Consider the following 14,056-nt stretch of genomic DNA (forward strand, 5'->3'; position numbering starts at 1 on the left):
GTAAATCATACCTCTCCTTTAGGACCTGGTAAGACAATAGCTCTGCGTCCTCATATAAATCCCCAAGGACCTGGATCCCCGTCTGCTCCCAGTCCATCAAGGGCGTCCAATCCCCTCCGTGAGGCAATGCTGTGGCCATCCCCAACGGGATTTTGGGCGCATAGGGATGTAGCACTCCTGCCCTACGTTGAGTACGATTCCAGCACAGTCTCAATGTCATCAATTCCATGGAAAGATCATTAAGATCCAGCTTTTGTTGCATAACTATAAAGGAAAAAACATGCCGTAGAATCCCCTTGCCTCTCAGATCCTCTGGGCCCCTGAACTCCCTTGCTACTGCTTGTGTCAATACCTGCAATTGAGCAGCAAAATAGTACAGCTCAAAATCAGGGACCGCTAGCCCCCCTCCGCCTTTGGTCTCATCAATGTCGCCTGGGCCACTCTCCTTCTGCCAGTCCCCCATAGGAACCCTACAATCAAGGATTTCAAAGACTTAAAGATCGTGCACTGGATCCAAACAGGTAACGTTCTAAAAAAATATAACAACCTAGGCAGTGCCACCATTTTTAACAACTCTATGTGTCCCATCACTGATAATGGGAGAGTAGCCCAGAAGTCCATGCTACCCTTCAAAGCTCTCACACATCTCCCCACGTTTCCTTCCAGCATGTCATTGGCTTAATGATAAATATGCACACCGAGATATGCCAAGCAGATGGGCTCCCAGCGCACTTCCCTAGACACAATGGGCGGCAACTCATTGGGTTTCACCGGGAACAGACAAGTTTTAGCCCAGTTCACCCGTAGGCCTGAAACATCTCCAAAATCTGACAACAGGTTCGCCGCTCCCTCCAGTGCATCTCCTGTATCTTCTAGGAACATCAGCAGATCATCCGCGTATAGCGAAATATGCTGCCTAACTCCTCTGTACAACAAGCCCGCGTAGCTCTGGTCCAATCTGGCCTTTGCAGCCAATGGCTCTACTACCAGGTCGAACAATAATGGGGAGAGCGAACAGCCCTGTCTCGTCCCACGGGCCACTCGGTATTGGGGTGATATCAACGCTCCTACCTTCACCCTGGCCACCGCGGATATGTACAGCACCCTGGTTCAATCCACAAAGTCATCTCCCAATCCAAAATACCCTAGTGTATTATATAAGTACAACCATTCCAAACTATCAAAGGCTTTCTCGATGTCTACTGAAAGCACCGTGGGTTTCGGTGTGCCAGGTTGGTCCTCTTCTATAATTCTCACTAATCTCCTCACATTAGTGGCTGTGTTCCTAGTTGGGATAAACCCAGCTTGATCCAATTAATCACAATTTATGCTGTTTTGTTTAACTCTAGAAATCAATTTATTTAGTTACATTTTTAAAAAATAATTTGGGCAGATTTTTTTTACATTTGCTAATTTCCATGTTTAATGCTTATAGTGAAGGTGTAATTATTATTTTATTAAAATAATGCATTTGTATTAATTAATAATAATGTTGATTTTGATAATGTATTCTGCTTTTTACTTTATTACATTTATGTATTATTAAATAAAGTTTTTTTTAAGTGTTATTGTGTAATTGTGAATTTAGTTTGCATATTTATGTGTGCCGCCCACCAATAAAGACATTCCCAATACCACATCACTGTTAACACAGCTAAAGTGCTGGTTTTTCAGGACAATTGTTCACTGACAACCATCTTGAATCCTAAAAATCCGAAGTTCTCTTCTTAGTGAATGCTAGTACTAGGCCTCTGAACCATTTACCTCATTTCCTGCTCCTTGTGTGCCAGCTGTGGTAAACATTTTCCTTTTACAGTGTACTGAAACTGTACTCATACTGATTTTTTTTTTTAGAATTTTACTTATGACATTGGGAGCAGATTTACGTTGCAGGACACAAGTCCTTTAAAAAGAAGTGGGGGGACTGACAATATGCAAACGACCTCATGACATCACGTCCTCAACGTGTCCCGGTGTCTGAAAATTACAGAGGGACACGTTCAGCTTATTTCTGTGGGGCCATGCTTCTTGGCAGGGGGGACGGCGTCCACCCTGTGAAAAGAGTGGGGGGACGCCGTCCACCCGCGTTTACCCCAGACTCGTACCCTGTTACGTTGGGTATCTGCTAAAAGTCATAGAAAACATCTGGAAGTGCCAGAATTACAAATTGCTTATAAACTCCAATGAGCTGGTAATGGGAGGTCCCACACCCATCTGGATTAGGAGTAATGCGTAAATCTAGTTTCTCCTGTGGCTCTTCAAAGCAGCTGTAATCTCTGGGCAAAAGTGTGGCTGACAGCGAGGAGTAGCAGGGACATTGGCATAATGGCGGGCTTTTTCTAATCCACGGATTCACCATACCAACCAGTAACTATGTGGCCTGTAAAGTCGTGGGCCCTAGCCCGCATACTAAATATATGATGACACAGACACTGCATATATGAGGTGACTGAACTAGCCACCAGCACATGCGCCCAACCCCTTTTATTAGCAGGGTCACCTGATTGGTCACACCTGTGTTGGATGGGTACCGGTTGTTCAGTTTCGAGGCAATTCCTAATGCGGTCCTAGCATGTGTATTCACGAAAAACCTAAATATGCTTGGAAGATAAAGGAAATATGTTTGCCTAAAGAGTACTCTCAAATTTAAATCTTTTGATATAATACTATTAGAACAGAGTTGGCACATGAGAGTGAGTTTGACTCATCTTGTACGTTGTGCATATTGTACATTACTTTTTAATTGTTTAAAACAACCATTTTACTATTCGTGAATTTAAAACATGTTGGATCTCGCACAATGTATTTTCTTGACATTTACTGGTCTTTTATTTTGTTACCCCTATTTAACGCGTAGCTAATTGTCACTGCCGGCAATCTCCTGCAAGAACGGCTCGACCGGTTGGTGACACCTGTAGGGACTGTTTCACAGGGGTTCTCCTGGTGAAGAACACCAGGAGAGGGGTGCAAAGGGATGGCCCATGCTTATTAAGCTGACAGGTTTGACGAACTGTGTTGGTTCTTCACTCACCTTCCAATAGCTATGTTTCGTCGAGTGGCCGCAGATTGTAAGAGCCCCGCGTGGCTTCCTTGCCCAGGAAACAGGAAAGACAGGTTTCTCAGAAACACAGCTGACACCGAGCACAACATAATGAAAACAACACCGGTGAAAATGCTGTGGGCTCGTTGACGAAGGATTCCCCTCATTGTTCAGTTAACCTGATTAGAACGCAATACCCCTCATTAGCCTATCTTTGTTAACTACCTGTCATTCACTGGGCAGATCATGACTTGTAGACTATAACACACGTAACGCGAACGTTCACATGAGTGTATCTCCGCTCTGAATAACAGATGTTGTTAGTTTCCCAACTCAATGATACTCATTTTATCGACCTCAGACGCATCAAATCCCGGCCCCACCGGGATTTGAACCTGTGACCATGAGGTCCAACACAGGACCCTACAGTGGATGCACTAGTCACTAAGCCACCAGACCAGGTGCTGGCTGTTGATTTATATTAAACACAAGCTGTGATGAGTGGCATCTATACTAAAACTGCTTGAAGAGGTTTTAACAGATGGTGAAATGAGTTTCCCTTTCTTTTCAGTTTAATAAAGTTTTTATTTTGTTTAAGAAAAATAGTACATCATAATATAACAACATGACATAGAACAAAATCAATATGAGATAATCATGAAAGATAATTGGAGGTGAAAAAAAGGTTCAGATAAATTATGAAATGGAAGAAAATCGTAGAGAGAAAGAAAGATAAGAAAAGAAAAAGAGGAAGAGAGAGAAAAAGGAAGGAAAGGTTAGGGAGGGGGAGAAGAGGATAAGAAGGTAGAGAAAGGTAGCCAGGTAAGATCAGATTTAATTTTTAAGGCGACAGAGGAAGAAGAAGCAATTGTAATTCTGTGCTCATCACATACAAAATTCCACCATGTATGCACAGACAATTTAGAGTTATCCTTCCAGCAAGATAAAATTACTTTAAATGCAGTTGCAATGAGAAGATCAAACAATTTAGCGTTATACGAATGTAAGTCCAAAACATCAGATAGGGAACCTAAAAAAATATGCAACGGTGAAAATTGTTCAGAGAAATGAAAAATACGCATGCAATATTTCCAAACTGAATTCCAAAAAGTAAGAACTGGCGGGCAATCAAATAAGAGGTGTTTGAGTGTGCCTGGGTGAGAGGAACAGGACCAACAAAGGGGTGAGGAGGAAGGGGAGAATTTTGTTATGCTTACGGGGGTAATAAGAGCTCTGTGGTAAAGAAAGAAAAGTGACTGAGTAATACGGGCCGAAAGTGAAGTCTTAAACAGTTTAGACCATAATCGATCCCAAACATCAACAGATAACGAGAAAGATAAATCAGTTTCCCAAACAGTTTCAGTAACGGTTTTAGGCCTAAGGCCCACATTATCTAATAACAGTTTATAAATTAGAGCAGCTTTGGTTATTTGTTGAGTAACAATATGATATAGAGGAGTGGAAGGAGTAAGGGAAGGAAGGAGATCAAAAGTAGGAAGGGTAGATAGGTGAGACAAAATGGCAGAAGTAATAATGTCAAATTCTTTGCGAAAATGTGCAGGTAAATCAAACTTAGTTTGCATTACATCAAATGAAATAATGGATGAATCGGAAAAAAATTGGTATACAAACATAATATCCTTTTCTTTCCAATACTTGAAATAGAAAGATTTACCCTTGTACTTAAGATATTTGTTATACCATACACTAGAGGAAAGAAAAGTTTGTAGGGGAGACGAGTCTTTCGAGAATATGTTGTGCAGTAGGGTATGTGAGTATTTCAGTACAGGGTGTGTAGTCAAGAATGAACAATTTGACATGAAAAGGGATTGTTGGAAAGTAAATTCCTTTAACAAGGACCTTTCGACAGCAATCCATCTGGGTAGAGGGGTATCATTGAAATCGAACGCCAATGAGAAGGCTTGTTTCATTAAAAAGGCAGAATGGTACGATTGGAAATCAGGGAAGCGAACCCCACCTTCAGATTTTGGGCGTATAAGTTTATGTAAGGCAATACGAGGTCTTTTATTATTCCACAGAAATTTGGAGCAGATGGAGTTCAACCGATTGAAATACAATTTAGGGATTTTCACAGGAAGCATGGATACAGTGTATAAAATATGTGGGGAAATCATCATTTTGACGGTGTCTAAACGACCCCACCATGAAAGGAAAAGAGGAGACCATAATTGAAGGAGCGATTGAATTTTTTGAGTAAGAGAGGTAAAGGTCAGTTTGAGTGTGTCACGCAGGGTAGAGGAGAACCAAATACCCAGGTATTTGATCTTGGAGGGACACCATGCAAAATCAGTTGATGCAAACATATATTGGTAACAAGATGAGTTGAGAGGTAGACCCTCCGTTTTAGAGAGACTAAGTTTATAACCAGAAACAGATGAGTATAAGCGGACTTCTTCTAAAAATGGAGGAAGGGAAGAGACAGGGTTAGCCATGTAGACCAGGACATCATCGGCATAGGCCGTTATTTTTGTCTCAACCGGTGACTGTTTGAATCCCTGAATTAGGGGGTTAGAGCGGATTTTAATGAGGAAGGGTTCAAGACAAAGAATAAAGAGTAAAGGGGAAAGAGGACAGCCTTGCCTAGTCCCTCTGGATAAGGGGAAACATTTTGAGAATTGATTATTAACAAAAACACTAGCACGGGGAGCAGAATAAAGTAGTTTAACCAAGGATATGAAGTGGGGACCAAACCCAAACCAATGTAATGCTTTAAACATGAATTTCCAATTAATTCGGTCAAACGCTCTCTCAGCGTCTAGGGAAAGGGCCGCTAGAGGGGCTTTGAATCGATTACTGTGGGAAATAATATTGGCAAAAACACGGGCATTGTCAGCTGCAAGTCTACCTTTCACAAAGCCAACTTGATCGGTTGTGATTAGTAGAGGAATAAGGGATTCGAGGCGGGCCGCTAAAATTTTGGCAAAAATTTTACAATCGTAATTAATAAGGGAGATGGGACGATAATTTTTACACAGGGAGTGGTCTTTGTCAGGTTTGGGGATTATGATTATTAGGGCGTCCAAAAATGAGCCAGATGCTTTAGCATTTGCAATAAAGGAGTTAAAAAGTTGTAAAAGATGGGGGACAAAAATAGAATGCATGTTGGCGTAAAATTCAATTGGGAGACCATCTGGACCAGGGGCTTTCGCTTTCTTGAGGGAGGTAATTGCCTTGAGAATTTCCTGAGGGGTAATTTCAGATTCTAATTGATGGAATTCGGTAGGGAGAGATGGGGGAGGAGGAAGGTCTTTGAAGAAATGGGAGAGATCATCATCATCAGGGTGTGTATCATCAGTATACAGGAGTTTATAATAGTTATGAAAAACCTGTGCAATATCCTCATCAGAGGAAACCGTTGTATTGGTTTCTTCATTGAGAATAGAGCCAATTGATTTTCGCTCAGATTTAATTTTGAGATAGTTTGCTAGCATTTTCCCCGCTTTATTCTGACCCCCATGAAATTTAGATTTAACCTTCAAGAGGGTGTTGCAAGCTTCAACTGTGGCAATTTGATTAAGTTCAGATTTGGCTTTAATAAGTTGGAGGAGAGCGTCTGGATTCTTGGACGAGAAGTAAGAATGTTCTAGGGTCTTAATGTTGGAGAGTTGGGCGGTGTATTTGTCCCGGTTGAGTTTCTTTTTCCTAGATACATAAGAGATTGTGAAACCTCGTAATGCAGCTTTAAAAGCATCCCAATTATTTGAAACTGACGTGTCTTGGGGTAAATTGAGGGAGAAGTATTCAGAGATGAAACCTTTAACTTTAGACATAAATACAGAATCGGAGAGAAGGAAAGTGTTAAATTTCCAACGATTGAAAGAGGAGGAGGTGTGGGCCAGGTCAAAAGTGGCATATACAAGTGCATGATCCAAAAGGAAAATAGAACCAATTTCAGATTTCTGAATCGCAGGGAGAAGGGATTTGCTGACTAGAATATAATCAATTCTGGACCTGGTGTGGTGAACATTAGAGTAGAATGTATACTCGAGTGAGTTTGGATTACATGTTTTCCACACGTCGAAGAGGGGACGGAAGGCAATGGCAGATTGGAAGGATTTATGAGTCTTATCAGGCTGGAATTTGGAGGAAGATAGTCTATCTGAAAAGGGGTCTAACCATTGGTTAAGGTCGCCAGCTAAGACAATGTTAATGCAGTCAATGGAGGAAATGAGGATTTTGATATCATTCCAAAATTTAGGGTCTGGTCGGACAGGACCATAAATGTTTAGGAGGACCACAGTTTTGTTTTGTATAGTCACTTTTGACATAACCCAACGACCTTCAACATCCGATTGAGAAGATAGAATTTGAACATCCAAACCTTTACGAAATAATATAGCAACACCTCCTTTTTTATCAATCGCAGGTGAAAATACAACTTGACCCACCCATGCCCTCTTAAGTTTCAGCGATTCGACATCTGTACAATGCGTTTCTTGGAGAAAAGCAATCTGAGCATTTAACTTGGATAAATGGGACAATACCTTTTGACGTTTAACAGGGTTGCCGAGACCACGAACATTCCACGTTACAAAGTTACACATGATGGAAGGCAAGGGAGGAGGGTAACAACTGGGTCCAATACACTGCAGGTAAGGAACTATAAGGAGAGACAATGGAGACAAACATGTTAGAAATGAGAGTCAAATACGAAATATAAACAAAGGCAATACAAATCGGGCAAATATAGGGAAATAATAGACGAAGGAGCATCACAGTCAATAGGAAAAGTGAGGAGGAACAATGAGGAGTACTGGAGTTCGCAATAAGAAAGGAAATAAGTGACACAAAGAAGAAAACGGAACATAAATGAGCAAGGGATAAACATGAATGGCCTGTGAAAAGAAGAAGCAAAAGAAAGGAAAGAAAAAGAAGGAAATAGATAAGAAACAGATCAAGGCAAAGACGCCAGATCTGAGAAAAAAGAGAACACCTAGATAGTAGGAGCATGGAGACGCCAACGCGGGCGCCTACCCTACAGAGCGAGGAAAACGCGGGAATATAGATAGGATATAATCAACAAGAAGAAAAGTCGTAGCAAATAATGACAAGAAAGAGACCGGGACAAGGCCACAACAGTCGTCAAGACATAAGAAAAGTGAATGCAAAAAATAGAAAAGAGTTAGTTTCAGCCATTAGTGTCCATCGTGGAAGTAGAGACGGTTTGTAGATACTCTCGAAGCTTCTGTGGATCATCAAAGGTACGGGAACGACCATTGTGGGTTATTTTGCAGAGACAAGGATGTAGGATTCCATATTGGATGCTTAGTTCCCTCATACGTGGACGCAGATTGAGGAACTCCTTGCGACGTGCATTCGTAGCATTCGATAAATCCTGGGCTATGAAGATGGTGTGGCCCGACCAAATGAGGCGACGTTTTGCTCTTGCAGCTTTAAGAACAGTCATCAATTCAGTGAATTCCAGAAAAAGCAGGATAATACCTCTGGGTTTGGCCGGGTTAGATGTTGGTCGTCCCAAACGATGAGCACACTGTATGTTTAGAGGGATAGATTCTGGTTGGAGTTCCAAAAGTTCGTAGAGGAGTTTGCGGTCGAAGGTCACCATATCGCCCTCTCCAAGGGACTCCGGAACACCATAAATACGGAGGTTATTCCACCTGTTACGGTTTTCAAGGTCCTCTGTGTGAAGTTTCAACTGCTGTATCTCCTTTTCAAGAATAGGAATTTTAGTAGAGACATCCTGGACGTCACTGATGCGTTGTTCTAGTTGCAGGACTTTGTTTTCCATGACTACCCATCTGTCTTCTATCTGTTTTAGCTTCTCATTAGTTGCCACCATGAAAGGTTGTAGGCCACGAACCTCTTCTAAAATGGAATCCAGCACGGGGTTCTGAGAGGTGCGAATTGGAGATGGAGGGTCATTTTTAGGGCGTTTTGGTTTTGTTCCGGTGACAGACGCTCTCGCATGGCCTGCGTCCTGAGACATGATGCCAACAGAGGGGCAAACTAGGAGGACTGCAGGAATGGAAGCCAAACCGCAATAGTAAAAGTTCTGAGACCCTATATGTAGAGGTATAAGAAGTACTGGAAAAAAGAGGTCCTAGAAGAGGTGACACGTAGAACTGGAGAAGCAATACTTCAAACCTACAAGACAGGCGTCAAAAAGCAGCAAAAATCAGTGTTATGCGTAGCCAAAAAAAACATCCAGGAATATGGTAGCAAATAAACAGCAGAGCGTCCATGGAATATGGGACCCAAGGAAATTATTTGGTGTTCCACGGAGGATTAATAGCGTAAGAAAGGAAGGTATGGAGCATTGCGCAGAGAGCACCACAAAATGACCGCCGAGAAGTATTGTTAGTAGAACTAAAGGTGCTGAGGAGAACTCTGGCGCCAACAGTCAAGAAAATGCAATGGAAGCATGGTGCGCAGTTTTAGGCACATACCTTGTCATAACATGAGCTGTGGATGCATCAGATGAGCTGACACGGTGCTAGAGATGCCAGAAAACGGGACGCGAGCGCGGCGGCACAAAATGGCGGCCGCCCGCGTCCCGTAGTGAGTGAAAAAGAAGCAGCGGTCAAAAGATATTAAAGCGGCAATTACGGGCGCCGCTGCTGCTCGCAATACACGGGGACCATGTTTCGCCGTGTAGAAATGGCTTTTGCCGGTCTCCGTGTGCAGGGAAAACACCAGGAAAACAGTCGGGATTCCCGCGTCGTCACGGAGCTCACGAAGGCAGCGCCATCACACGCCGGCGCGTAAGCCACGCCCCCCCATGAGTTTCCCTTTCTATGTTCCTCATTTTTGCAAATCTGACCATGAAATGTGTTTCAGTTAGCAGTGTGCTTAGACCTTCCTTGTCGTTAAGTTTAATTGTGTTTATGGTTTGGGAAGCCTTTTAGGTCTGCTCTAGACTCTACTTTGTAATTAATAAAAAACATACAAATGCGTACATGTATAAACACACACAGAGAATGGCTTTAGGCCTGCGCTCATCATCCATTGATCTGTTCAGCTGTCATTCACATTTTGCTTCCGCCCACCACAGCATACAGTATAGCACAATATGTCAGCCCACCTTGGCCACTGGCTGTCTTGCACTGTGAGTGACTGCATGTTACCTGATCACACTTTAACATCTACTTGAAAGAACTGCACTTCAGTGCCTTGGCTTCTGTGATAATACTTTATTTTGACAATGTTGTGTTCCTTTTGCATTCATTATCCTTTATTTTTTTAGTCATCCTTGTGTGTTTAAACTATGGCTTCAGGTTGCAGTAAATCAAAGCCAATAGTAACCCTTCTTTGCAACAATAAAAATCATATTTTACAGTGATGTGCGTTTAAGCAAAAAGGGTTCCTATATCTGTTGCAAGTAGAATATGTCCGCGTAACATTTTTTTAAAGTATAAAATGCTTATTGAAAGTTTAAGGCCACCGTATTTAGGCAAAGCCGTGTTTTCTATTTTTTTCTTCTCTTTATTTTTGTGGCATGTCATTGCAATAAAAAGTAATACGAAAATTACTCATCATCAGTTGCAAGGCAGCTCCTTTATGGTTTTGATAATGCTTATTTCTAGGTGTTATCTGTTTTTCATATTTTGGATGGGATGGATCTATTGTTTGTGGCTTCTTGGTTGTCTGCTTGGATTCCAAGGGTGTCTAAATGACTTTAAAATACAAACACCATCTCCTAAAAAGTACTGGTATAGGATTGGCAGAGGGATTACCAATGTGATAATAATTGCCTCTTCATCCTCTTCCTCACCCCAGTCTTCCAATAATGACTGTAAAGAGAAAGACTGGATTTACAGTGATGGAATTACGGGTACATAATGTGACCACATCATCCTCACCCTGATGGAATTCCACAGGCTTCCCTTGCTGATCTGAACAATCTTTAAAACTAGGTGCATCATTTACAAAGCTATTGTGACCTGCATCCTGCTTACCTAGCTAATAAACTCACTATCTTGTGTGGGCTCTAGGCACACACTCATTCATGACACCATCAAGACTACAGGCACATAAGTGCAAAAAAGAAAAATACATGGCACAGGCCTTCACCATCTGTGCACCCAGGATCTGGAACACCATTGCTGTATGCATCAGGAGTGCCACAATCCTCCTTTAGTTTGGGAAAAAGCTGACCTTTTTAAGGAATGCCATTCCAGATGCATGAGTAGTCTATATTTTCTTGCAGAACCCAAGCATTATCTTTGCTTTTGAGACTGTCCAGCACTCTGGTGCCTTTTGAGTGGGATCAGGCTATACAAATACATACTTATTTAGTCATTTGAACATTTCAAATCACCCTGCCTTGATTGACTTTCCCCTTTTTTTGCTACAGGAAATTACAATGGAGGAGGAAGACCTAAAGTCAGAGATACAGCAGCTCTCCTTCCAGCTTCCGGCTACGGTGATGGAGACTCCACACAGAGAGAGCATTGTCCACATCTCTTCCATGCCAGACAATACTTTCATAGGGATTGGCCAGGATGGACTGGTTTCAATTTGGAGTTTGGAGCTAAAACTGAAGAAAAGTCGACTTATTCTCGTAAGTTGAAAAGAAGGTTGAGGAGCTCATCCTTGATGTGGCTTACATGTCAAAGTTTGTTGTCATTTATGTTTCCAATAAGGAAAAATAAGTCCATGACTAGTAAGTACTACCAGACTTTAAGCAGAGTTAAACTCTGGAGCAAACAGCTGTAGAGAAATGTTTACCCATCAGCATCTCCAACCACACTTCAATTCTGATTAGTAATTACAGAGAATGATGCAGAGTAGAGGGCTCTGGTGGAAGCATTAGGGGCAAAGCTTTGGAAAGCTGCAAGGAGAGAAAAACAGAAAGGGTAACATGCATTATAGTGAATACAGTGGATCTCCATGGTGCAAAAAATGGTACAGCGCGAAACTATAGGACAGTAGGTAAAAAGATAGCTTGTTCCCAGAATCTCTTACCTAGACCTGAGTTGTTGAAAGCAGAGGTGTGTGAGCCTGTGGTACTTCGCTTCTGCAAATTTGTTTAAACAATTGGAAACAAGTTGAACATTTATAGAATGTTGTTAAATTTGAAAGCTTTTTTAAGTTGTGGGGAAAAAAAACTTTTTGTGGGATGAATAGCAGCAACATTTTCTTTTCCTTTGCTTGGTTCAGATTAAAAAAATGAAAAATCTCTAATAGATTTTTGAATGATTTTTATTTACTTATACTAACATAAAAACATGCTCACAAATAAGACTTTGGGTTGGAAAGTTCCACATTGAATGCAAGAGAAACACCAAATGGTGTATAAGACACAAAACACTGTAGGATGGATTAGAATCCAAACTACTCTATGGTAACAAGAACTGAAAATCTATTATACAAAAAGGAACAATGTATAGAGTTTTTATAATGTGTCCTTGCAGAGAACAAGTTTCAAATGCAACGGTATCTACCCAGGCTAACTTTAACAGAAGAGACACACCGGCTATATTTCACAAAAACTCTAACACAAACATAGAACTATAACACAATCATTTGTACTGATAAAAAAGATTTTTAATTGTTTTGATAAAAAGAGATTTAAACACATGCCTTGTATATACGATAATTTATACAGTTAAAAGTTTTTGCTGATAAACAAAAGTAAAACATGTGTTCTTAAAATATTCAAGGGACAGCATTGCTATCCTGTATATTGTTGGTTCGGCTGTAGTCAACGCGTTTCGACACGCTATAGTGTCTTCATCAGGACCATATATTTTTTCAGCCAATTATTTCTAAAAAGAACAAAACATTTTTTAGTATTTGTCTATATTCATAAAAAATGTGTTATAGTACATGTTTATACTCATGAAAGAAACACTTTTGTTTCGTTTTTAAATCATCTTTTTCTTAAGAGACAACATTTCTTATAAGTTGTAGCCAGGTGTTTCATTTGTACATTCAATACTCCACTGTCAATGTTAAAAAACAAACAAGATCATATCGGATTCTTGGAACATATTTCTCGATGAATTTGTCACATAGTAAAAGGATATATTAGATCTTCATCTGAATATTTCATCACATTTGATAAGGGTTATTGCACATATGTATACCTAAATCATATATGATTACATTTTCATTGTATATCACATCTTGGACTGGATGATTATGTTTTCAAAGTTTCTCATTTTGCTTAATTAGAAAAAGATGAATACAGAAGAGGAAAAAGGAAGGCTTGAAAAAGTTAAAGGTGCAAAACCTTAGTTGTTCTCCCTATTGTCTAGTGTAACTCGTAAAGACTAAATATCTTTCTAAAATTGTCTTTTTCTTAGTATTTTGTGTCCATTCTGTATGGTTCTACTTTGAAGAGTTAAAGTAATATATACAGCCTGTTTTATTTCCTATAGCGATTCTTTATTTTTCAACAGGAACCAGGGTTGAAGGGGACTTACCAAACAAGGATGAACCCTTGCTTTTCCCGAAATCCTGTAGCTTCTAAACTTGTAGGTGAAACCAGTCAGTATGGAAAGGGGCGACCACTCTGTCCCCCCGAACGTATGGTTGGGTGCCCCGATCCCCCCGGGAAACCATTTTGGGCGGGGGGCGTGGCTCGGCTGGTATGCCCGAAGCGGCGTAGCCGGGGCGCGCCTTTTCCTGCCCAAGAGGGGTTGTCCTAGACACCTACACCGAAGACCACGCCCAGTAGGCGTACCGGAGGAGGGTACACGCCCTCCCGCAGAAGAATAAATAGAGCGGGAATCCGAAGAAGCGTCCTCTTGTTCCTGTGCTCTGAAGGCTGCACCCACTCGTTGCTTGTGAGCCCTCGACGGAACAAGCAGCAATTTTGAGAACTTTTAATCTTGTTGTTTCTCTTTCAGTTATTTGGAGTTCGAAGAGTCCAGGACCTCGTTGATCGACTAAGAGCGGAATACTCGAAACCATGGCTGGCAAGAAAGCGGGAAAGGGTTCCGAGACGGATAAGGTGTTACGCCTATTGTCGAACCGGATGGCTTGCATGGACCGAAAACTCGGACAAGTCCAATCGATCGGTGGAGGTTT

The 14,056-nt window shown here is 41.3% G+C and overlaps 1 protein-coding gene across 1 annotated transcript in view; it reads left to right on the forward strand.

Moving 5' to 3' along the window:
• The window catches only part of LOC147728404 (cilia- and flagella-associated protein 337-like), a 378,048-nt gene that overhangs the window by 12,820 nt on the left and 351,172 nt on the right, over positions 1 to 14,056 (forward strand). The window contains exon 2 of the mRNA XM_086963279.1: positions 11,376 to 11,582. Coding sequence (XP_086819405.1) covers positions 11,385 to 11,582 — 198 coding nt within the window. The 5' untranslated portion in view covers positions 11,376 to 11,384. The remainder of the gene's footprint in view (positions 1 to 11,375; positions 11,583 to 14,056) is intronic.

The sequence above is a fragment of the Lissotriton vulgaris genome, chromosome 3_1 (assembly GCF_964263255.1).
Source record: "Lissotriton vulgaris chromosome 3_1, aLisVul1.2, whole genome shotgun sequence".
Classification (NCBI taxonomy): Eukaryota; Metazoa; Chordata; class Amphibia; order Caudata; family Salamandridae; genus Lissotriton; species Lissotriton vulgaris.